We start from the raw sequence: 26695 nt of genomic DNA on the forward strand, positions 1-26695 counted from the left end.
ACAAGCTCTTAAAACGTGGGTCTAAGACAGCAGCTTGTATATAAATGCTGGTCGCGATATTTTCCGTCAGTTGCCATCTCCTGTCAATTTCTTTTGCTAGTTCTGTCTTTAGTGCTTTTGTGGTGGGACTGTCTTCGTTGCGCAGCACCAAATGGCGTCTCTTCATGTTTATTAACATGGGCAGTGTGGCAGATAGGGATGCGTTTAAATCCTGAGAAAGCAGCTCAGTGAGAGTGATCATAGGCTTTAGCACTGCGACAGTGTCCTCCGCTGTCAGCCAATGTGCTGTTGTGAGATCTAGACCTCGTTCAGACCGTTTGGTAATTTCAGGGTCTGACAGCACAGCTGTAACCGGCCATCTCTGTTCCAAGAGTCTCTCCAGCATGAAGTACGTGGAGTTCCATCTTGTGGAGACATCTTGGATAAGTTTGTGTTCTGCAACATTCTGCTGCTTCTGTTTATGAGTCAGAGCTGTTGTAGCCTTGGTACTTTTCTTGAAATGCCCCACAAGGCGTCTAGCAGCAGCGATGCATCGACATATGGGGTCAGTTTTAAGAGCCGCGTTTATGCATAACTGTAACGTGTGCCCCGCACAACGGACGCCCTTCGCATTACCCCAGGATGGATCATTAGAAATCAATTCTGTGCACAACACCATATTAGCGGCATTGTCATGTACGACTGCTACCCTCTTTTCTCCAGGTATTTTAAATTCTTCCATCACTTCACTGAGTCGCTCTTTTATGTTGGTAGCTGTGTGGCTCTCCTCCAGCACTTTTGTTTCCAACACAAAAGAATGTAGTTGCCAATCTTCAGACATGAAGTGTGCAGTAACGGTCATGTAACCCTCACTCTGGATAGAGGTCCATGTGTCTGTTGTAAAGCTGACTGCTGTACAACTTTGTATTTTCTTAACAAGAATTTCTTTAGTCGTGTTGAACTTGCTTGTTAAGCCATGCATTATTGTGTCGCGTTTGGGAATGGTGTAGCCTGGTTCGAGGAATTCAAACATTTCTTTGAACCCGTCACCACGGACAACGTTGATTGGTCTCATATCAAGCGCAATGAAATCGACGATTTTCTCTGTGATTTCGCGCTTTCTTTTCTCACTTAGAGGGGGTCTCAAAACTAATCTCTGCTGCATCATTGTTGACCGCGAAGTCGAAGCGCACAACGCCACATCATCGCTGCTATATTGTGGATGAGCCTAGAGACAAATGCATGTCAAAAACCATGAATATGATTTAACTTAACAGCGCAAATGTGTTTATATCCTTATTGTTAAAACGAGGGGCCATGTGAGGTGGTTAACGTTACTACTTACATGTTTTAAATGATAAGACATATTCGATGTTGACGAGTGATAGGCAAATGTTTGCCTGCAGAGTTTGCAAACAGCCTTTTTAGGGTCGTCCTTCGACTTTTCAAAATGATCCCACACTTTGGACTTTTTTCCTGACATAATTATTAGCATCAGCCAGACACCTCTCCCACAAGTGCGCTTTGGTATACAGCGAGGCACGAGATCGCGTTGCTCTCGTTGCTTAATGCGTAATTTCACGTGACTAACCGACTAATGAAAATGTATTCGACCAAGCCCTCTTCATATCGACTAACGTTTAGTCGACTATTTGGGGGCAGCCCTACAGACAATGCAATTGAATTAAATTCAAATGAGATGAACCCCTGAGGCATCAATGAAATCGGTAGAATCTGTAAAGTGGGGTGCACAGGAACCAAAGTGGCTGGAGCAGGGCTCCCCGGGGCACCGACACGGAGCCAGTGCAATGGATTTTCAATGTTATTCATTTGTCCCAAGTTACGAAGATCAACAATATTCCTTTGTAGGCCACATACTTAATTAATCCTGAATGTTCTCTATGAAGCAGAATCTAGTTACTTCTTCCATTTAGACTACTTCACGGTTGCTTCCTTATAGGTTGCTTCCTTATATCGAGTCTGCTGGAGCTTCATATAGGCTAATATATGATGGTTTAATGAAATTTAAAGTCTGAGCAATTTTACCGTACTAATTATTTATACAGACCCTAGAACTTCACATAAAACTAACAAGCCTGTATGCGTTTGAGAAAGCTTGTGAAACCCAGCTCATAAGAGTCATTTGTGTGTGAACTGGACAATGCTGTTTGCACTTTATGTTTTTGATTATTTTTGATGACAGTGAGTTGATTTTGGGGAATGTTAGAAGTGATAATGCACTAATTACAAGAAACAATTACTAGCTGCACAAAGCATCATGGTTTGCAGTTAAAACACATGACAGTAGATACTGACTTCTGAAGCAGCAAAGCAAGTGGGTAAACTATTGATCCTCAGAAGTTATATACAACTTCAGTTTATACTGAATTGATCATGAAAATGAAATATGTATGGCTTCATCATAATATTTATTTTTGTTACAGGTTATGCTTATCCAAATGAGGAATTGAAATTGCATTAAGCATTTAATTTCTTTGAGAAGCTAGAAGCATTTCATTTATAATCTGAGCATTTGATTTTAATTTTGTTAGGACAAAACTTTCATATTCAAGTTCAGCTCAACCGATTTTAATTTAAACCGCTCAAAAAAATACACAAGTTTTAACAGAAGAATTAAATACGGTTATAATCTACACATTTCTGCATAGGATTCCTTTATAACTAATTCACCTAAAAAAAAAATCACTTTCATTGTAATTGCCTCAGTGTAACCTTATTTATTGTTTTAAAGGAGGGACAAGTCAAACAACGTTTTTTTGTAATTTACATTATGCCCAAAATTCTGTTGCCTAATATCTAATAACCCTGAATACTTCTATGGAAACCTGGTCGAATTTACCTTACGGATTTATTCCCACTTAGACAATACACCTCATACATGGAAAAACAGGTGAAGTGTTGCAATGCATTGGAAAAGCATCAACAAGTGTGTTTGTGCACTCTGGCTTTCAGATTTATGTTTTAACATTCTATTTCAAATCAATCAGAAAGTACAACCTCATTTCTGTGATGGCAGCGTACCTCTCTGATGCTGGCATCACACACTCTGATGACGTTGAGAAAGGTGGGCATAACTTGAGGCAGGAACTGCACACATTTCAGTCCGAGCGATTTGAAAATGAAGGTGACGGCCTGCACCACCATGGTGTGATGATTGGACAGCGACGGGTCACGCAGGATGCGCATCAGAGTCACTATAGCAACTGCCGGGTAAAACTCGTCTAGTGGCAGATTGCTCATGTTGACCAGCATCTCACTGGTACTGTAGTCAGCTGAAACGGCAAATGTGACAGAAGTCATTATATTGCAGAAAGAATGTTAAAGGGATAGTTCACCCAAAAATGAAAATTCTGTCATTAATTACTCACCCTCATGTTGTTCCAAACTTGTAAGACCTTCGTTCATCTTCAGAACACAAATTAAGATATTTTTTATGCATTCTGACAGCTCTCTGACCCTCCCATAGACCGCAATGTAATTAACATGATCAACGTCCAGAAACAGAAAAGGAGATCGGTAAAATAGCTGCATTCACGTCGTTTACGCTTTGATCTGAACAAAAACAATGTATCCGCGTGGTGACATAGAAAAGCATATGCTGTTTACGTTCAGTGCATACTCTCCAAAATGGTGCTATGGTGACGTGGAGGAGACGAATTGTAGAATCAAGTTGTTATTTTTGTTTTCTTTGCATACAAAAAGTAATCTCGTAGCTTCGTAAAATTACAGTTGAACCCCTGATGTCACATGGATTATTTTACCGATCTCCTTGCTACGTTTCTGGACCTTGATCGTGTTAATTACATTGCTGTCTATGGGAGGGTCAGAGAGCTCTCAGAATGCATAAAAAATATCTTAATTTGTGTTCTGAAGATGAGGTCTTACGGGTTTGGAACGACATGAGGGTGAGTAATTAATGACCAAATTTTCATTTTTAGGTGAACTAACCCTTGAAGCCTTCCACGTGGGTGGTCAGAGTTTGTTGTTTGCTCACCTTACGCTTGAAATACAATTGTGAAATTAGTAAGGTAATTACAACCATACACAAAAAGGTACAACCACACACAAAAAGGTACAAAAGGTACATTTAATATCTTTAAGGTACTAAAATGCACCCTTCAGAGGTAAATAAGGTATAAAAGTGTATTTTTTGAAAGGGTACTGCCCCATGTTCCCAACACCTTTTAAAAAGTAATTTAAGGAAGCAAAAAACATGAAGATATCAGTGGAGTTAGTAAATTGCAGGATTTACAACAGTACACTAATGTGACACAGGAGGCAGAGCAGCCTGCTACTGACCGCTTCCTACAGTCATAAAACTCTACCACACATTCCTCAGTGAAAAACAAACTATATCTGTGTTGTGAGTGTGTGTATCTGAATGATGTAATGCAGTCATCTGTTTCCCATACACAGCAGGCCGTGCCCTAAAATATATGTGCCATTTGATGTGGGGTTAACAGGCGATCTGGAATTGTTTGCCTGTGCTTAAGGGTTTCAAGTCCTTTCATTTGGTTTACAGTAGCAGACAGCGGGGTGTCTAAGGACCTGTTTCCACCTGGTATTCATATGAATTGTCAGAGATCTGATCACAAGCAGTCAGCCGAGACACGTTGCTGTTTCTACCTGTTGTTAACATGCGCCTCCTGTGACTATTTGAAATACACTGTGCATTAAAATCAAGACGCGGAGTGCTGAACTCCCGCCAAGCCAGTTGCAAAGAAAACAGTCTGCACACTTATTAGGACTATTATGGTAATCTACAGACAGCGCATAAAGACGGCCAGAACCATATGCTTCTCATGATGTTTTCTTAGCTTCAAATATGCATTCTTCCCCCGATCTGTGCAGAATATTATACAAAAAAAATATTCTGACTCTTTCCTGTACTAGTCAGTCGAGTCCTCATACGAGTCTCATATTATGTATTTGTACTGAAGAAATAAAACACCAGTAATAAAAGTCTTCTAAGAAAGCTACGTCCACACTTTTTTTCTGTCCTCCATTAACATCCCTCACAGAGCTCACCTTCATCTCATAAAACGTCCCATTGCTCTATTATTACAACAAGAGGGCCAGCAGGCAGTTCTCTGCCTGTAAGGAGAGTTTTCTCAAAGAGAAAAATTGCAGACCCAGACAGAGCTGCCCCAGACGGTAACCTGTACTTTATCCCTAATGCATCACTCGGGAGATATCCACACTTCCTGCAGCATGCTTCTTTATGAGGCCCTGCTGTTAAAACTATTCATTCCCTCTGCTGCATAACAGTAGATGAAGGTCTGAGCTGGTGGACTCTGCTACTCTGAGACATAAGAAGCTTTAATGACCAACCCAATCTTCTATCTTTGCTCATGAAACTACAGAATATTTTTAATGCAGTCATAAATGTCAAGACAGTCAAATGTAAATAGGCATCTGATTTGAAGCAGTGCATGCTGTGAAATATTTTGTCTGACTTGAGCGGCAACATCACAGTGACATATGCCCATCTAAGTAATGCAAAAACAATTTGAGAGCTTCTCCAAACTTCTCCAGAGTGGCCACACAAGCTCTGATGATGACGTGTGTTTCTCAATTGGCCAGATTCACATTTCATTCATGTGTAGTGTTTATTCTGACAACTTCAGTTTTGCCAATGTTTGTAAATCTGTTCATTTATCATGCTTCTCAAAATAAAACAAATATAGACCCCACTTTGTTATTTAAATAGTACTGATTTATGTTGAACTTTATTTGTGTATATACAGGCGCTGCATTAAGCAATACAAAAAGTATTGAATGAAAAGTATTTGTTTCTACATAAAACATCTGAAATGTCTGTGTATTCGACAAACATTGCATCTAATCCACCTCATCTGTAATAAAGTATGCAAACACACCACAAGCATCAATATGGTAAGCAAAAAATGAGACCAACATAAAGGCTTCATTTTCAACTCTTACCCCAACTGCAAGCAGCAAATCACGGCGATCGGTTAAATCCAGCTGCAGCCGAATTCAATCGCACCTGATGGCATCAGGGCCTTGGTAATTGGCTGATCAAGACCTTGCACAGTTCCAAACCCTTCACTAGCAGCATTTTGTTAACTCAGTTAACTTGATCCCTTGGTTTTACTACAAGTTCATCCATCTACAGTAGTATAACTCCAATAATGATGATTTAGACTAATTTAACACGTTTGTACAAAAAAACATTACAGACACGCTTTAACGAAAATATGAGCTTCAGATTTCTGCTTTTACATATTTTTGCTTTTTATACACCAGAATGCTGAAGGTCCGACAAACTTCCAAACTAATAATATTACAAGATAATTTTCTGTTTCTATGCCACGATACTGTTAACTGGTATTAAAAAAAATAAAAAAAAATTTGGTTCTGGACTGAGGAATAGTGGACACGTTGTACTAGGGCACTGTGTTCACAATAGTGGGAAAGGAAACGTCTTTATTTGATAATTGAGAACTGTTTGTTCTGACTTTTGCACACATGCAAATTAAATGAAAAAGAGGATGGTATGAGTGGGAAACGAGTGGGACTGTAATGAAAACAGCACTGTAATTTGATCTATTTTTATCCTAATTTTAAAAGACATTGTGTATACAGGCAGTGTATGGACTTGCAAAAACATTTCCGAAGAGAAAGTCACAAAGAAAAGGATGAAATGTGTACAAATCTTTGTGAAAGGCCAAACAATCTGAGCCAACATGTGAGAGCACGCTACCCAGGAGTTCTGGCTCTGCCTTTGGAAAGGGAAATTTGTGTATGAAGATGTGCTCTGTTTGCTCTGGAGAATGCCTGTATTAGATGGGCAAAATCTTCTGTGCATCTGTAATTAATTGGGTTGATGTTCACTCACATTAGCGTGATTAGAGCCCACTGTGTCTAGGCATGCATGCTCAAAAAAGTATACAGGTGCATCTGATTACCTGAATCCTGGCTGGACTTGGACTCTGAGAGGCTGACGGCTGAAGCATCACGAGACTGGTCAATCATACCGATGTTCACCTTGTGTTTGTAGGGATCCAGAGCTCCAAGTAGACCTAACACACGTATGGCCTAACCAAGGGAACAGAACCACAAAGCCAGTTTAAAAATTAAAACGGTTTCATATTCACGAGCAGTGGTTCCCACCTAATAAGTTGATGAGTTGAATTACTGTAGGTGTGTTTGATTAAGCAGACAGTGTTGGGATACTCCTGGAACATGGCTGGGAAACACTGTTCAAGGGTGTAAATTGCAAGCAGCATACGGAGGTAGGAAGGCAACATAAGCAGGACGTGACGTGAGCATTAGATTCAGACATCCTGTGATTAGATTTCACATCCTGATCATGTTGCCTTCCTACCTTTGTATGCTGCCTACAGAGACAGGATTTTTTTCAGCTTTCAGACACAGCCTTGATGTCCCACAAAATGTTTGAAACAAATTCCATGTTCCATGAATCCAATGTTTTATTTAACATAGATAACAATTAGTTAGATAACAAATAGTTTTAAGCTCATAAAATGCACGTACACTCTTGTACAAACACTAAAAACGATCAACAGTGTCATCTTTTGGCAAGACCTGTTCGACTTATAACTAATTTATGGTAAAAAAAAAGTAAAAATGAACTATAATTACTAAAACTTTAATTTTTAGCTGTGTCACATACTTTGCATTAGGGGTGTGCTCAAAATATCGATTCTTAGATACATACCGATATAATAAAAAAAGATACAGTATCGATATTCTAGCCCTTAGTATCGATACTCCGCCCAGCCATTAGGGGGCGCAGCGGCGCCCGCGAGTTTCAAAAAAAACTCATGGAAAATGTTAAAGCAAGATGTAGCATTTAAAGGTGCCATAGAATGAAAAACTGTCTTTACCCTGGCATATTTAAATAATAACAGTTCTGTACATGGAAATGACATACAGTGAGCCTCAAACACCATAGTTTTCTCCTTCATATGTAAATCTCGTGATTAAAAAAGACCACTGAAAAACAGGCGAATCAGAATATAACACCGACTGTGACGCAACAGTCGGGATCACTACGCCCCCAACATTTGCATAAACCCGCACTTGTTCTAAGCCGGCCGAACCATCAGAAGCTCTGCAGGTATTGTAAATAAACAAGCGCGGACAACAGCGAAAATAACACAATAAATGTTATGTTCCAGGCCGTGCAGGGGGTGTGAAGTGCAAGGATGGGTTGGTGTCTGTATTCAGAAAGGCACAGAAAGCAAATAACGCGAGCCACTAAATGGACATGGTTAGCTCCTTGCTAGCGGTAGCCTGTTACAGTACATAAGATTTCACTCTCAGTAAGGAGAGATGAGGATGATGGCGAATGACTTACAGATCCTGAGCACCACTGACAAGCATCTGATCTTGTGAAATGTGTGGTAAGTACTGTTGCTCCATAATGTAAACATAGTTTGTGTGATCGCGTCTCTTGAAAGTGAACTATAACGCGATCGATGGATCGTTCAAAAGCAGTTTCAATGCCTCGCATATTAATAACGGCTCCCTGATGCCCGCGTTTTATATACAGCATAATTACCCGACGATATAACTGCGAGAGAAAGTATTTAAATATATATTTTCCTCCCTGTGCTTCCTTCTTGCTGATGAGCCGTACTGTGAAACAGCCAATCAGAGCAGAGCTCAACATTGAGCAGCACTGTGAAACAGCCAATCAGAGCAGAGCTCATTATTATTCATGACCCTGCCAAATAAGCCAATAACAGACCGTTTCATTCTAGGGAGAAATCCTAGGGTTGTAAATGGACATGTAAAATCGTTTCTGGAGATTTTTTGCCCTTACCTAAGCCACATACCTTCTGTGTAGATATCAGAGAACAATTTAAAATACTGTATCAATGCATTCTATGGCACCTTTAAGTGATTTCATAGTGAAATATGTTATGGCAGTACATGGTGTCACAAAAAAGAATTATAAGAAGATTTAATAAGAAGTTAAGAATAATAAGAAGATTTTGTGCTTGTGTGAGCTCAGACTGTACCCTTGGAAAGTTAAATGTTGACTTGTGGTAATTTCCAGATTAACCTGTTAACCTTCACCCCCATTTAGGGCCTCGCAGGTGAAAATAACCTACCTAAATTAAAATGGTAACAGTTTGTGACAAAGTGTGCTTACACAAACAAATTAGGTATCTTTGGAAAGAAGAGACTCTGGGCTTTACTATCTATCATCCAGAGTTGATAATGCTCAAAAAGATAAAAAGTTATAGGCACTGACGTGCCTTGAAAAATATTTTTCCACACTGAATGTTTTTTTATTTCATATACAAATACATGAAATAAGTCCTGGAGCAATCCAGAAAAGTAATGGATCGAAAACCATGTGTCTCATGAGTTCATATTTCAAATTTGAAGAAGATACCATGAAAAATGAGATTCCTGCAATATTTTTTCTGAAACTATTTATAGTCCCCCCCACCCCCCTGTTTGAGGAAAAATAACCACCAAATGGATTGCAGAATTATACAAGCTATTTTAGTCATTATACATGTTCCTGCATAGTTTTTCAATTATAAAATAATAGACAGATTTATTTGAGCACTAAAAAATACAAAAATAATTATTTGAGTAATAAAAAAGGAAAAAAAAATAGAAAAAAAATGCTTTGTATATAGTATGTATACTGAAGTATTCTTCGTTATTCGTTATTACAATGATAAATATCACTGCCAGACGTGAAGTGATATTGCCAGACATGGTCATAGAGTCAGTAAACACACGCTGATGTGCTTCCATTCAGATGATAATAAAACAGATGGGCCATATAACCAATAATAGCTGATCAATGAATCACAATGATAGCCGTCATAGAGTCGCTAATAAACACGCTGATGTCCGTCCATACATATTATAATCATGCAGACACGGCCACATTCCCCACACAATACACACACACACATATAAAAAATGTAGAAGAAAAAAAAAAACAGTTTTTTATGGATAAAGCAGATCGCTAAATTACGCCCCGCTCAGATGACAGTTGCGTCACTGCCGGCTGGAGGGAGCGCCAAATTCAAATAATCTATATTCCGCTTTTCTGAGACTTTTTTTTCCGTAGACGGTCTCATTATGTTTGTAAAACCGTATGCTGCAACATCGTTTTGTTTTTTTACCACCAAGACGCTGTTTTTGAGCGTAATTTATTCCATAACGGACGCGAACAATAACTCTCTGAAGAAATGAAACGTAAACAAAGGAATATTCATCCTTATTACAACGTTACTGTTTCGCTGGACTAAAAGTGCTCGCTGGGATGTTGTTCTGTGGACCCTTACCTCTCTAACTAAACTGGGATTTCAGCAGTGGACACGTTTGTGGCTCGTTATTACAATGATAAAGGTACTTATAAGCTTTCCATCGAAAAACAGCGATCTGTCGTCGATGCTTGAGGCTTAGACCCTCAGAATGATATATAGTTTGACAAGATTAACTTTGTCCCGTTTCATTTATTCTATTAGAAAACAATGACACATGCAAACAAAGAGCGTTCAGTGCGAGGTCGCACTGAAATTGTACAATTTGTGTACAATTAATCAGAGCACTTAAAGTTGCAAATATTTAAGCAAAATGCACTTTGTTATAATGCACTTTTGTCTTCATTAAATTGAAGAAAAATGCAGAGTTCTGTTTGTTGAGTAAATGTGTTCAGCATTAACTAATTGGCTCTGGCCCATGTATTTTTATTGAATCGTATCGAATCGTGTCACATCGTATCAAATCGTATCGAGACAGCTCTGTATCGAGGTACGTATCGAATCGTGACCTGTGTATCGAGGTATGTATCGTATCGCCAGGTTCTCCAAGGTATACAGCCCTACTTTGCATACACCCACGTTACTGCTTAGTTTCCCCCATTAAAAAATATACAAAATATAAAAAAAAAAAAAATTATTAAAATTACAAGTATTATTATTATTATTTTTTTTACATTTTATAAAAAATGTGCCGACTGCATTCACCTTGCTCAATAAATAAAACAAAAATCAGTTAATCAATTAACAACTACAAACCAACATTTGGCCCATTTAAGCTGCACATGTAAAACCTGTTATCCATATCCATTTGTTTTGTTTTATTGCACACATTTCGTTCCTTTTTTAAGGTCATTTAATGATCATGGCAAGAAAATAACTAAACCTGGACATGAGGTGGAACTGTCTGAAGCACTTCCTTTCAAATAACTGTTGCAACCACATTCGTGGAAACTGGTGTTCAATGACAGGAGCAGAAATCAGTACCTCTCTCCTAATCCCCTGGTTCTGTTCAGTCTTCAGGAAGTTGAGTAGCACCTCCAGTAGAGACGGATACTTCCTGTATGGCTCCACCACATACCCAGTACTGGCTACTTGTTGACCCAGAGTCCAAAGTGCCACCTAGTGGGAGAGAAGATGATCAGTGTGTTATTGTGTTCATTTAGCAGGTGCTTTTATACAAAGTGACTTATAAATGAGGAATACAACAAGCTATATATATATATATATATATATATATATATATATATATATATATATATATATATATATATATATATATAATGATTCAATAATACAGTGTTAGTAATAAGAGTTGCAATGATAGTCCAGATTCGTACAAAACAGAGAAAAGCTAGAGAAAAGAGGGAAATAAGAATAGTTTTTATTTATTGATATATGTATTTATTTATTTTTTGTAGGATGCAGCTAAGTTCTCATAGAAGAGAAGATAAATCTTTACATTAAATATTGCCAGGTTTCTGCCCTTTAACACTCCTAAATACGGCATCATTAAATTAGCTTCACTATTTATTTATTACTTTTATTAGACAGTGTTTTTAATGAGGAAAAATTACTGAGTGCACCAGTGCACTGTTCTTTTAATCAGTTTTATTGAGAAAACAACTTTTAAGATCGATTCAGAAAGTCAAATAAAGCCCCAGACACAGTTCAGAGCAGGTAAAGTATTCAGTTACATGAGCTTCAGTGAACCTCGGGTAACCTAAAACTAGCCTAAATCATCCAAACTCTATAACACCCCTGATTGCTAAAGCAGAACCTGACAACGTCATACCAAGAAAGAAAGCCTTGTGTAAAGTTGTGTAAATGTTAAGGACATTTGACTGCACCTCATAACAGTACTGTAAAACCTTTCAGATTAAAAGCATGCACTCTAGAGTGCCTCCGAATAGTACTGCAATACACAAGTACGTCTCAGTGTTTCCACTGTCGTTACGGAGGAAAGTGGAAAGGAGAGTGCTTTTCATTACCCATATTGATTTGCAAAAGACAAAAAAACAAATTGCTTCACAGATGGAGGAAAATAGATGCGTGTAAAAATACAAATCTTGTGACTATAAGAACCTTGACATGTAAGAGTCATAAGAGGCAACAAGTCAAAACGTACAAACGTAATTTACTGAAACAGGATTGAAAGACTTTGGTTTAACCTCGCTAAGGTTAATAATATTGCCAAATCTCGGATCACATTAGCAAATAAAAAAAATAAAATAAATAAATAACGATGGACCAAAAGTTTAACATATGGGAATGAGCAAACCTGTCTCTTAGCTAATGAAGACGAGTCCTGCAGCATGTCCATAATAATGGGGAACAGCTCATCCATCCATTTCCTCATCTCCAGTCCACTCACCTGGCACAGATTAAAGAAACACACTTAAAAGCATTGCAAATGAACAAATTAAATGACCTTTCAGGGTTGACTTGATTTTGAGTGTAATGTAATTTTAAGTGTAAATAAAATAAAACTCAAGTATCTGGAAAAAACAGCTGGTAAAAAAACAACAATCTGGAAGCGACAGCGCTTGTCCTTAAGATCGATCTATTCTTATTAGCGCTCATTCAAGTGGCTCTAACCGATTCTTTAACACCAAACATTGTAGTCACTATTTATCAACAAACAACTATTTATCTTGTTTCTGAAAAAATTAATTCCCACTTAATTCCTCTTTTCCAATCTTTCCTACACCTACTACCCAGTGTCCATAAATATTTTATCTCTATGCCTGCATTCCCAACTCTCTCCTGCACAGAGCTACTCTGATGCTTCTCCTGTAGGTTTCCTAAATAATGTGCAGTAGGAAAGCAGATCTGGACATCTGAAAGCTACTGTAGATGATTTCAAAAGATCAGGCTAGGAAATGAACCGTTACCTGAGCGAGTTCTCCAATAGTAGCTAAAACACTGATAACGACTCCAGGGTTTGGATCAGGATCTTTTAGCTTCAAGATGAGGGCCTGTGTGAAGAACAGAATTGGAAAAATACATCATGAAAAAGGTTTATCTTTAACAACACATTATGTGAACGAGTCAGTAATTGATCTTTTGCTAAGCCCTGCTTTACAAAACATTACTGACCAATCCTACATTATATATATATATATATATATATATATATATATATATATATACGCACACGACATCATGTTATCAGACATATTTTTCTCTTTTCTAATGAAAGCCTGTGTGTTTAGTAAAACTATCTAAAAATACGTGAAAATAATGTTTACAGGGCACTTCAAGATCCAAGTTCATGCTGTGAATTAAACCATGAAAGATTAAACCTTCATTCTGAAATGAACATGTATCATATCAGCCGGAAGACTTTTGGAATTTTTGGAATCTCACTCGTAAAAATTATTAGGGCTATTATCCAAGTACAAGCACATAAACTTCCTGTTACTGAAATTTACAACACATTTGACAACAACCCCAGTGTTTCACCCGCCATTATATTAGGGGGTTAAGTAGAATATATTTTCATAGATGTTCAAAGATATTGTTCAGTAGAATGCACATAAGACTACTATTAGTACTACTACTAAAATTATTAAAACTTTAATTTTTAAGGAATAATCACAATATTTCTTCCATGTTGTTATTGTTAATAATAGCTAAATCCCCTTTGTTTGCCAAAAAATAAAGTTTGTTTAATTTTCAATAAATAATTAAAAGATAAATGCAATGTGTTATGCCTTCATTTGATAACCAGAAAAATGTAAATGCACACAGAATTTCTGAGGAAAAAAATAAATAATAAATTCATAAGGCTATTTTATTTTTTATTTTTTTTGTATTCAAATTATTAGACATGATAAACAAAACATAAGGTGAGAAAAAATTAAATATTTCATAGGGCCCTAGTTTTTTTTTTTCATGATTTTAATTGATTAGACATGCTTTTTTATTAATAAAATTTAATTTAACCATTAAAAAGGAGTCCAGAAAAATGTCAACAGAAAAAAGCAGAATCCAGAAAAATTTAAACGGAAGAAATGGAATTTGGAAAAACATAAAATGGAATTTGGGAAAAAATAAAACGGATTTCATAGGGCCCTACACAGGTGAGCACACTCCCACCAGTGGACAGAGTGCTCGTCGTCAAATATGCCACCCCCCCCCCCCCCCAAAGCTGTAAACCAAGGGGAAACACTGAACCCCCAAAACACATGAAGAGAACAGAAGAAGTGAGTGTACCTTGAGAATGGGCTCCATGTATGGGCGGATGAGTCGGGGGGCATTAGACACCAGGTGACCCAGCATGCGGGCGCTCTGTTCTTTGTTTCGGCCCACGCCACTATGTTCCAACTCAGTAAGGATCTGGACAGAGTTTTATTGCATTGGACAGTACCACAAGTTTGACATTAGTCAGTTTTCTAACTACAGACACATTCATAACAGATGTGTGATATAATATTTGATCAAAAAATTATCAGTGTACAATAAAACAATTCTCAACTTATGCATCGTCAACAGAAAAAAAGTGAAGTTGTTGATGGGAAACAGAGTCAGGCCAGGCTAACTAGAGCTGCAGTGAAACAAAACAGCAGATTTTCAGAAGAAAACTATTAACTGACTGCCACCTACTGGTAGTTGAGAAAAACAGCTACAGCGTCTCTTAACAATTTTGCAGTGTACAGCATGTACACTGTGCACAGTACGAGTAATGAAATAAGTCCACAATGCATTACCTGAGCTTTTTTATAACATATTTTAACTCCCTAAGCCATCTACTACTACTGTGTGGATTAAATGTATTTTACTATGGTCCTATCTATCTATCTATCTATCTATCTATCTATCTATCTATCTATCTATCTATCTATCTATCTATCTATCTATCTATCTATCTATCTATCTATCTATCTATCTATCTATCTATCTATCTATCTATCCATCCCTATCTATATCTATCTATCTCTCGATCTACCCAATCATTCCCACTATTAACTACAACTTGGGGTCGGATTAAGGGATCTAAAATATGGTCATGCAGAAAAAGAATTATGATCAGTGGTTTAGTCTCATATCTGAGATGTTAGTCTGAAGCCCTGATATTTCAAATATATGAACATGAGTAGTGGGATGCTATTTCAAATATAGCCAAGTGCTGTAAAACATGCAAATACCTGAATGAGCATCTTGCGCAGAAAGGGCATAACAAATGCAGGGTTCATACTGCTGAGACGACCGATAGTGCAGATGGCCAGTTCACGGATCTCAAACACTTCATCATTAAGTGCCACAAATAGAGCTTGGAGGTTCTCTGCTTGTGCCAGGTGCGCATCAAAGCGCTCGTCCAGGGAGGCCAGCACACAGTATCGAATATCAGGGTCTAGAAGTCACAGGAAGTTATATATGCATAAATAAGTACACCCAAAACCTTAAGATATAATGTTCCAGTCTGGTTGATCAGTTACCAACAAAGCATGTCAATATTAATCAGGAAAGTAAGAGTTTCTTATCAAACTGATACAATGTTATAAGTAAGTAAGTAAAGTTTATTTATATAGCACATTTATCTCAGCGAGGCTGACCAAAGTGCTGAACAAAGTCAAAGATAAACATAAAATAAGGAAGACAGATGATACAGTAAAACAATACAACATAGATAAAATCAAATTAAAATGCCTGGGAATAAAGATATGTTTTCAACATTTTAAAAGTTGTAACAGAAGGTGCAAGGCGGATGTCCAGTGGCAGTTGATTCCAAAGACGGGGGGCAGCAATTGAAAAAGCTCTATCACCATTTGTTTTTAAGCCCCAATTGTAAGTCGCTTTGGATAAAAGCGTCTGCCAAATGACTAAATGTAAATGTAAATGTTAAGCGTGAACGCGGGACAGCTAAGAAAGCCCTGTCAGAAGATCTTAGAGATCTGGAGGATGAAAGTAGAGTAAGATGATCTGTGAGATAAGATGGGGCTTGACCATTAAGTGCTTTAAAAACAAACAACAAAATTTTAAATTGAATTCTAAAATGAAGAGGAAGCCAGTGAAGAGAGGCTAAAATTGGTGTAACGTGATCAGCTTTCTTAGCCCCAGTCAACAGCCTTGCAGTAGCATTTTGTACCATCTGTAAGTGTGCAATGGATGACTGAGGAAGACCCAAATATAATGAATTACAGTAATCGAGGCGGGAGGTAATAAAAGCATGAATGACCTTCTCCAGGTCATTAAAAGACAAAAATGATTTCAATCTTGAGATAATCCGTAACTGATAAAAACTGTTCTTGACAACTGTATTAATTTGCTTAGAGATTTAATTTATTCAGTGTCCAGAATGACACCAAGATTCCTGACCTGGGATGAGACTGAGGAGAAATGCTTGCCAAGCTCATTTATTAGACCACTTCTCAACTTTGGGGGGCCAAAGACGATTACTCTGTTTTATCTTCATTAAGTCGAAGAAAACTATTTGACAACCATTTCTTAATGTCCCCAAGGCAGGCCAAATAAGGGTTCAATGGTATTGCCAGCTTTCAATGGTATGCACAACTGGGTATCATCAGCATATAAATGAAATAAAACATTATGTCTCCTAATAATATCTCCCAATGGTCGCATATATAAATTAAAAAGAAGTGGCCCCAAAATGGATCCTTGAGGCACCCCACAGATAATAGGAGCAACAGATGAAGAGAACTTACCTAACTCAACAGAAAAAGACCTGTCTCTAATATATTAAATAAACCACTGCAAAGCAATACTCCCGATACCAAACAAACGCTCTAACCGGCAGAGGAGAATATTATGATCAACTGTATAGAAGGCAGCTGTAAGATCGAGAAGCAGCAGTACTGTATTTTTACCACTATCAACTGCAAGTAAAATGTCATTGAACACTTTAAGCAAAGCCAACTCAGTACTATGCTGTGCAAAGAAATCAGATTGGAGAGGTTCTGTTCATTTAGCTTCATTCAAAAAGGAAATCAATTGTGAATATACAACTTTTTCGAAAAGTTTTTATAAAAATGAAAGCGTAGAGACAGGCCGATAATTGTCAAGGCAAACCCGGTTTCTAAAGCAAAGGTTGAACTACAGCCTGCTTAAAACATTTCGGGACTACCCCAGCAGTTAGGGACGAGTTAATCAATGACTGAATGGAAGTACCGGTTTCAGAAAAAGAGGCCTTAATTATCTCAGAAGGAATGACATCAAGTGAAGAAGCAGTTGTCTTCATCTTATTGACCAAATCATAAAGTTCCCTCAAAGAAACACTTTGAAAACAAGAAAAGGAAGCCGGAGTAGCCAGCGAAAACAGCGACAGATCTGATAACTGCAAGGTAAAAGAGGAGTGAATAGCTAACACTTTTTCGGAAAAAAACTTGACAACCTGGATTAATTAATTAATTGATTGTGGAAAACAAAATCGTAGGTCTATGAGAGTGTGTAGTATTCAAATCTGAAAAATACTTTGACCTAGCTGATTAGTAGATGAATTTATACAACGAGAGTAATGGCCCAGATACTTCTTCGCCACTGCAGAGTTCTCGACATGGACATTAAAAACAATTGGACTGTGATCAGAGAAGGAGACGTCTTCTACGTTTACATTTTCTACAGTGACACCATTTGACAGAATAAGGTCCAGAGTGTGACCATGGACATGAGTTGCTCCATTTATATGTTGCATAAAACCAAAAGATTCCAAAATGTTACAAAATTCACTGACCAAGGGTCGACCTGGGCAGCACACATGTACATTGAAATCTCCCAATAATAACAGCTGATCATATAATGGCATAATATGAGTTACAAATTCACAAAACTCTCATATAAAAGCACTGTCAAAATTAGGTGGCCTATAAATAAGAGCACAGAACACTGCAGTGGAATCAGACTCCAACACAATACACTGTAACTCAAACGATGAATAACTCCCAACACAAACGGGCCGTATATTAAAGGGATTGTTTAAAAAACATGGCAACTCCACCGCCCTTGCCAGTACATCGTGGTGTACTAATAAAACAACAGTCCGGTGGACAGAGTTCCTCAAAAACTGACGATTCACTAGCAGAGGCCCAAGTCTCAGTCAGGAATAAGATATCCAAGTTTCGTATAAAAGTCATTTAAAATGAAAGTCTTATTGCACACGGACCTAGCATTCACTAGAGCCATGTTGAGATGAGACAGTGATGCCAAGTTCCGATTCAATCGAACAGAATCCAGTTGGCGAAGATTTAAACATTCCACTCCTCTCCGGCAAAGTCGTAAACGTGGCAACGCGGAGATAGAGGAATCACCGAAAACTGGGTAGACTGGAAGATGAAAAGCATATCTATAATCCCAGGAGCGTCGCGCCAGATTATGCCCCTCCAAATTTATTGTATCCAGGGAAAACTTGGTCGAAGATTGTATGGTGGAAGCAATTGCCCATCTAATTCTCATCCGAACACCGCCACAACAACTTCTCTTTCTGCTGCGTTTCCGTAGAGGAGGAACGCAGCAAGGTAACCGGTGAACGCAACCGGTTGAGAGCGGTAGTAGAGAACAGGACAGCTTCCCAGGTAACCAGCTTCCATACAACATTTGATGTTGAATAGGGCTTGACGATCGTAGGTTAGCACTGAGTATACATGATACCAGTGCAACACCACACAGAGTACAAACAGTACAGGTAGAGACTGAGTACAACCTCCAGAAATGTACAAAATATAACTTAGTAAAACATTTCAAATGCTCCAATGAGTATGTTGAACCAAACTAATTTGAATAGGAATAATTTATTGACAGTTAAAGCATTGCACAGTCATTTGAACAATTCTCAGACTTAAAGGAGGGGTATGCATTTTTTCAAAAACGCTTTAGAAAACGAGTCAGGGCCGAGTACCAAAACAAACTTGTAGCCAATCAGCAGTAAGGGGCGTGTCTACTCATGATGCAGAGGAGAGAGCGCTCATCAGTGCACATGACGGACATTAGCCGAGCCGAGCAATGCGGAACAAAAGAAGGCCTGTCTACACTGGACAAACGACCGTGGAAAATCATTAGAAATTTGTGTCAATATGTCATAAATAGAACGCGGCAGCAGTTTATTCTCAGGGATTTGTCGTGTCTCGGCGCGGCATCCAGTGTAGACAGCATCACTGATTATAATGAGTTCTATAGTATAGTGTAAATATCGGATCAACTTTCCAGCGCTGGAGAGAACTCAAGGAGCGGGAAGCCCTGCAATCGGGCTCCGAGGTTGCTTTGTTTCTTCTCGATAGGTGAGTGATATTGGTTTTGCTTTGTTTCACAGAACTAATCGTTGCCATACGTATGTGTGGGGCGGAGCTATCAAAATAGGGGCGTGTTTGTTTTGGTGATTTCAAATGTCAACATTGGCTACCAGAAATCATTTACCGCACCTTTAAATCAATAGTTCACCTCAAAAAGGAAAAGTCTGTCATACTTTACTCACCCCTCATTTACACACCTGTGCAAGTTTCTTTCAAACAGTTGTTGGCCCCCATTGACTTCCGTAGTGTTTTTTTTCTCCCTACCATGGAAGTCAATGGGGACCAACAACTGTTTGATTACCAGCATTCTTCAAAATATCTTATTTTGTGTTCATCATAAGAAAAAAAAACATATACAGTTTTGGAACAACATGAGGATGAGTAAATGATGACAAAATAAAAAAAGTGTTTTAAGTGTGAACATAGGGTGAGCATGATTTCACCAAGTACAACATGTTCCTGGATAAACATCCTTGTTGATCCTGGAACAACATTCCAACATTCAACCAATCAGAATTGAGAGATTAGTTTTCAGGAAATATCTGTTTTAGGCTTACGAACAGGGTTAGGTGCTTCTACACCCTTGTTAATCAGATATTATTTCCCACTGATTTTAGGAATAAATTATGGGTAGGGTTAGGTTTAGCGGTAGGGATTGGGTTAAGTCTGTATTTTCCCTGAAATAATCAGGCTTTCATTTTGTGTTGAGTGATGTTTTCTTAGAGAAGAGCAAGAAAATGGCATGCAAGTGTCTAAGAGCTGGCAAAAGATATGAGAACTTCATCTCATACAGTAAGACGCATCAAATATGACTCAAGGTTATTCATATAGATGTGGCAATTTGTAGTGATTTGTGAACTTGTACAATAAATTGAAATAAGTAGGCGTGGGTGATACTAAATGGTTTTTAAGACTAAGTTAGAAGTTATTTAGCAGTAAATCTAGTACAGCTAGTTATATCATGTATTATTATTACAACTATTCTGATTAGGGCTGTATACCTTGGAGAACCTGGCGATACGATACATACCTCGATACACAGGTCACGATTCGATACGTACCTCGATACAGAGCTGTCTCTATACGATTTGATACAATGTGACACGATTCGATACGATTCAATAAAAATACATGGGCCAGAGCCAATTAGTTAATGCTGAACACATTTACTCAACAAACAGAACTCTGCATTTTTCTTCAATTTAATGAAGACAAAAGTGCATTATAACAAAGTGCATTTTGCTTAAATATTTGCAACTTTAAGTGCTCTGATTAATTGTACACAAATTGTATTAATCTGGAAATTACCACAAGTCAACATTTAACTTTCCAAGGGTACAGTCTGAGCTCACACAAGCACAAAATCTTCTTATTATTCTTAACTTCTTATTAAATCTTCTTATAATTCTTTTTTGTGACACCATGTACTGCCATAACATATTTCACTATGAAATCACTTAAAGGTGCCATAGAATGCATTGATACAGCATTTTAAATTGTTCTCTGATATCTACACAGAAGGTATGTGGCTTAGGTAAGGGCAAAAAATCTCCAGAAACGATTTTACATGTCCATTTACAACCCTAGGATTTCTCCCTAGAATGAAACGGTCTGTTATTGGCTTATTTGGCAGGGTCATGAATAATAATGAGCTCTGCTCTGATTGGCTGTTTCACAGTGCTGCTCAATGTTGAGCTCTGCTCTGATTGGCTGTTTCACAGTACGGCTCATCAGCAAGAAGGAAGCACAGGGAGGAAAATATATATTTAAATACTTTCTCTCGCAGTTATATCGTCGGGTAATTATACTGTATATAAAACGCGGGCATCAGGGAGCCGTTATTAATATGCGAGGCATTGAAACTGCTTTTGAACGATCCATCGATCGCGTTATAGTTCACTTTCAAGAGACGCGATCACACAAACTATGTTTACATTATGGAGCAACAGTACTTACCACACATTTCACAAGATCAGATGCTTGTCAGTGGTGCTCAGGATCTGTAAGTCATTCGCCATCATCCTCATCTCTCCTTACTGAGAGTGAAATCTTATGTACTGTCACAGGCTACCGCTAGCAAGGAGCTAACCATGTCCCTTTAGTGGCTCGCGTTATTTGCTTTCTGTGCCTTTCTGAATACAGACACCAACCCATCCTTGCACTTCACACCCCCTGCACGGCCTGGAACATAACATTTATTTTGTTATTTTCGCTGTTGTCCGCGCTTGTTTATTTACAATACCTGCAGAGCTTCTGATGGTTCGGCCGGCTTAGAACAAGGACGGGTTTATGCAAATGTTGGGGGCGTAGTGATCCCGACTGTTGCGTCACAGTCGGTGTTATGTTCTGATTCGCCTGTTTTTCAGTGGTCTTTTTTAATCACGAGATTTACATATGAAGGAGGAAACTATGGTGTTTGAGGCTCACTGTATGTCATTTCCATGTACAGAACTGTTATTATTTAAATATGCCAGGGTAAAGACAGTTTTTCATTCTATGGCACCTTTAAATGCTACATCTTGCTTTAACATTTTCCATGAGTTTTTTTTTAACTCGCGGGCGCCGCTGCGCCCCCTAATGGCTGGGAGGAGTATCGATACTAAGGGCTAGAATATCGATACTGTATCTTTTTTTATTATATCGGTATGTATCTAAGAATCGATATTTTGAGCACACCCCTAATTATTATTATATATTATACATATATTTGGCCTTTTTATTTTTTTGCTTTTAACTGTTATGGTTGTATTGCTTTTTTTTTTTTGTATTTAGTTTTATCTTTGAATTGTAAACCACCTTGGACAATGAACATTATAATTATATAGTGCTATATAAATAAAAATGTCCATGATCATAACCATATTAGACAACTAATTTAAGTAAAAAGGTTCTCATTGTTTGTTCAATTTATTGAAGGGTATACAGATATTTGCATCCCTTCATTTAATTTAATTCAACTTATAGACTAATTTTATAAGCATAAACTTAGGGTGCTTTCTCACCTGCCTCATTTAGTTTGGTTGAATCGCACTAGAGTTCGTTTTCCCTCTTGGTGCGGTTCGTTTGAGCAGGTGAGAAAGCAGCAATCGCACACGGGTGCGCACCAAAAGCGGACCAAACAAGCGTACCGAGACCTTCTTGAAGAGGTGGTCTCGGCACGCTTTCAAACGAACCCTGGAGCGGTTCGTTTGTGGTGAGAAAGCAATCCGACCCAACGGACCAACGAACCAAGCGATATCATAATTCATAACGGGAAATATGTTATATAAAAAGCAGCAGTCAGTGTCTTTTGTGTCTAGCAGTCAAGCGCTTTGAGTACCCAGAAAAGCCAAGTCAAGTCAAGTCACCTTTATTTATATAGCGCTTTTTACAAAGTAAATTGTGTCAAATATATATATATATAGTGAAAATATAATTATATATAGATAGATATATTAGAGAGGAATGACAGCTACATTGGTTTTGTGTTTGCCAGGACAGCTATAAAGCCGCAATAAGCCCACGGAGCAAATTTGTCAATCCATCTTGATGAATGACGCAGAGGAACGTAAACAAGTGAACTCTGACCAATAAGAGGACAGCTTTACTCACATGTGACTTGCATAAACACAGTTTGGTACGCTTTGCAATGTTGCCGTGTGAAAGCGAACAGAACCAAGAAGAAAATGCAACAATGTAACAAATTAATCCCTGTTTCGGAACAAAGCAAACGATCTACAGGTCTGAAAGCACCCTTAGAGAAATGTTTATATATATATATATATATATATATATATATATATCTATCAGTGGGGATTTCTTTAAGACTGCAAGGGAAGCTCGGCTTCCCCTATAATGTCCAAAAAATTAATGGTCAAACATGTACTATTGTGTTAACATTTTATTGATTAAAAATGCGTTAGAACACGTTCATCTCAGAGACGAGTTCGTTCAGAATCAGCTACATATAGCAGGTAACTCGATTTCCTTCTCATATATTCCCGTAGCATCAGTGTATTTCCCTGCTGAAGCCTAGCGTCCATTGACTTCAATGGGGCTGCTTTGAACAGTTTTTTTCAGTGCTTCAAAACTAGACGCTCATTGGATAAATGATGCGATTATGTCCCGCCCCGGACGCTCAGCGTCTCTGGGGGTGAATGGAGGAGTGGGCGGGGCCGGACTCCGGGCTTCTGCGTGATGATTGGAGGGTTTGTCGAAAGACTGCATCTCCTTTTGATTGACAGCGATTGTGTCCTATAAGAAGTCGCTGATGCTGAAGCTATTCGAGCCAGCGTTGCCAATTTAGCGACTTTTCAGACCACCCTAGCGACCTTTTTCCCCAAAAGTGACTAGCGACAAATCTAGCGACTTCTTTGACAAACCATAGCGAGTCTCTGTGATCGCTGGTACTGCCACAACGACGCGAGGTCAGCGCGCACGCACCTCTTTCTCTGTTCAGTGAGCGGCTGAGAGGAGCAGCGCGTTCAGTTCAAATAGATATTATGTTGCTTCTCTAATTTTACATGCAAATATAGCCGAAATCACAGCACAGGAATTGTCTTATCTTATCTTGTGTGTATTATTTGATTTCATCAGACGACGGCTCGATTATAAATTAGGATTTTTGTGCAGACTAACTTCTTGGGAGGGAGAGCTGGTTATGTATTCTTAAAGGGCTGCGTTTCAGTCACTATTTCATATTTATCCCGTTGACTGACAACATAAACAGTAAAATATATAAAGGAAAACAGTTTTATTGAGAATTTGGCTGCATTAAAATACAGTATGAGCACAGAGAGACAAACAAATGTAAAAGTTAATAAGACGTCATGAATATGCTAATTAGCGCATGACGTCATCTGTCGACATTTAGCGACTTTTCAAACTGGCTTTAGCTACTTTCCATCGAAAGAAGTTGGCAACACTGATTCGAGCTCAGTCCCTTAGTGGACTTTGCAAGTGTAGTCAAAAGACAAACTGCTGCAACTATTTCTTGATATTTGCTTGGCGAAATTGCTGGCCAATTTTCATTATACATTTCACACAATTATACACCACATTCCTTGTTTCAGTTTAACCTAATTCCCACATTTCCTCCGTCGAGTTTAATGTTTTTTTAGATCGTTTGTTCATTCACTCATTCATACATACAGTAGGCCAGGCGGTGAACTAGCCAGCTAGCAAACTGCACACGATGGCAGAATTTATGTATAAATAAATGGACAATTTTTATGATGTAGGCCGAAAATTAGCTTCCCCTCTTTGAAAGACCAGCAGCCGCCACTGATATAGATATATATATATATATATATATATATATATATATATATATATATATATATATATACACACAGTATATATATATATATATATATATATCTATCAGGGACGGACTGGCCATAGGGAGCACCGGGAGAACGGTGGCCTGGCAGCCAATTTGGCCCGCTGCCCTACATATTTTTGTTGTTGTTGTTGTTGTTTTTGTTGCCTTCCGAATGTACTAAAGTGATTATTTTCGAATTCGCCATTCAAAAATAATAGTAATAAAAAATAATTAAAATAATAAATCATGAATCGGTTAGTCTTTACTGGCATCGCGCTTCGCCGCGCACGCTCCACGCATCCGCACGTCCGACCGTCCAAAAGAAGGATGCGAGACTCGAGACCAAGTGAAGCAGAGAGGCAAAACTATCTTGTTCAGAACTTCAAGTGCTGACACTTTTTATATTTACATCTGTAAATAGACTATTGTAGTTTTGTTGTATTGTAGTTTTGTATTTCGTTAAACATGAGACTGCTAGCAAATGTTAGCAATAACAGTCAATTAATTACTGCAAAATTACCAAAAGGACATAATTACTATTGTAAAGAGTAGGAATTTAGCAGACAAATATTCACATCGTTTTATAACAGGTTTAGAGTGAGCTAAGGCAGAAAACAACACAACGAAAATGAACATGGTTACTATAGTTAAACCATGGTAACCACAAAATTAACAATGGAACACTAGATATAGAACACTACATCTAGTTCACCATGGTATTTGTTGTAAAACTCTGGCTATACAATTGGTAATCAGTCTGCCAAAAAAAAAAAAAAAAGGATTACTTTTACCATAGGCCTAATAATACCATGGTTAATTTTCCTTATAGGACAAAACATGACCCATGATAATGCAAAAACATCATTAAGATTTTTTCTATAAAAGATATATTCGAGATGTAGCTATTATTGTACCAATTTTGACATTTAGGTAAGATAAAACAATAATATATGGTCCTAATGTAATACTTATTTGTTTCTGAAATAAGACTATATGCAAACAAATTATGAGGTGGTTGTTTTGCAACAAGGTGGATATTTTGTCCCAGTCCTCCCCTGTAATCAATAAGCTACCATGCATTTAAGCAGCTGTCTCTCTCACCTGGGTCAGTGATGCCAACCACCAGTAACTTGCTGAGCACGTCGGCCACCACCTGCACAGCGGTTTGACTGACCACGTGTCCGTGGCCACTGATCAGTTGGATGGAGGGGGTGAGCAGACGTGAGCAGGTGCGCGCTGCCTCCATGCGGATCTCCTTGTGCTCACTGTTCAGGAAGTGGTCAGCACAGTGGCGCACAAACTGGGTCAATGAGTGACCTAAAAATGAACCAAACCGTAATGAAAAAACTAATATTTTCTGAAGAAAATGTAAGTAATGGTAGACTAAACAAAACTCATTACAGAGCATTGCTGTGCAATTGCTAAGATGTTCCGGGTAGGGCTGGGTGATGCATCGAATAGCAATATTATTGCAAAAATTTAGGGAATATCATGATAATGTTACGTTTAGCATAAAAAGACAGAAAGCCAATTTCACTCCCCTTTTTCATCTCTTGAGTATAACAGCTGTCAAATACTCCTGTGTATATCCGTGTAAGCGCTCTATGACGAGGATCAAAGCTAAAGGCTTTAATTTACTATTTGCTTTTGCAGCATTGAGCACAACAGCTGATCATTAACATGTATGTTACTGAGATTATTGTGTTTGGGCCCACAGGTGTGTCAGGTGCTTTTGATGGCGACATGGGAGATTTGGTTCCCCATTTAAAACCCTCTGTGAAAAACCTGGGTGTTATTCTGCCGTCAAATTTGATAGACAGATAAATGCTGTATTTCAATCTAATTTTTTCCAGTTAAGATTACTGTGT

The 26695-nt window shown here is 38.1% G+C and overlaps 1 protein-coding gene across 1 annotated transcript in view; it reads right to left on the reverse strand.

Annotated features, from left to right (window-relative positions):
- LOC306849579 (serine/threonine-protein kinase mTOR) overlaps positions 1-26695 on the reverse strand; it is a 148033-nt gene that overhangs the window by 107872 nt on the left and 13466 nt on the right. The window contains exons 12-19 of the mRNA XM_079384722.1: positions 25929-26144; positions 15431-15636; positions 14499-14621; positions 13175-13258; positions 12562-12654; positions 11268-11402; positions 6930-7059; positions 3022-3272 (exon numbers count right to left, since the gene is read on the reverse strand). Coding sequence (XP_079240848.1) covers positions 3022-3272; positions 6930-7059; positions 11268-11402; positions 12562-12654; positions 13175-13258; positions 14499-14621; positions 15431-15636; positions 25929-26144 — 1238 coding nt within the window. The remainder of the gene's footprint in view (positions 1-3021; positions 3273-6929; positions 7060-11267; positions 11403-12561; positions 12655-13174; positions 13259-14498; positions 14622-15430; positions 15637-25928; positions 26145-26695) is intronic.

This window comes from Barbus barbus, assembly GCF_936440315.1.
Source record: "Barbus barbus genome assembly, chromosome: 29".
Taxonomy (NCBI): Eukaryota; Metazoa; Chordata; class Actinopteri; order Cypriniformes; family Cyprinidae; genus Barbus; species Barbus barbus.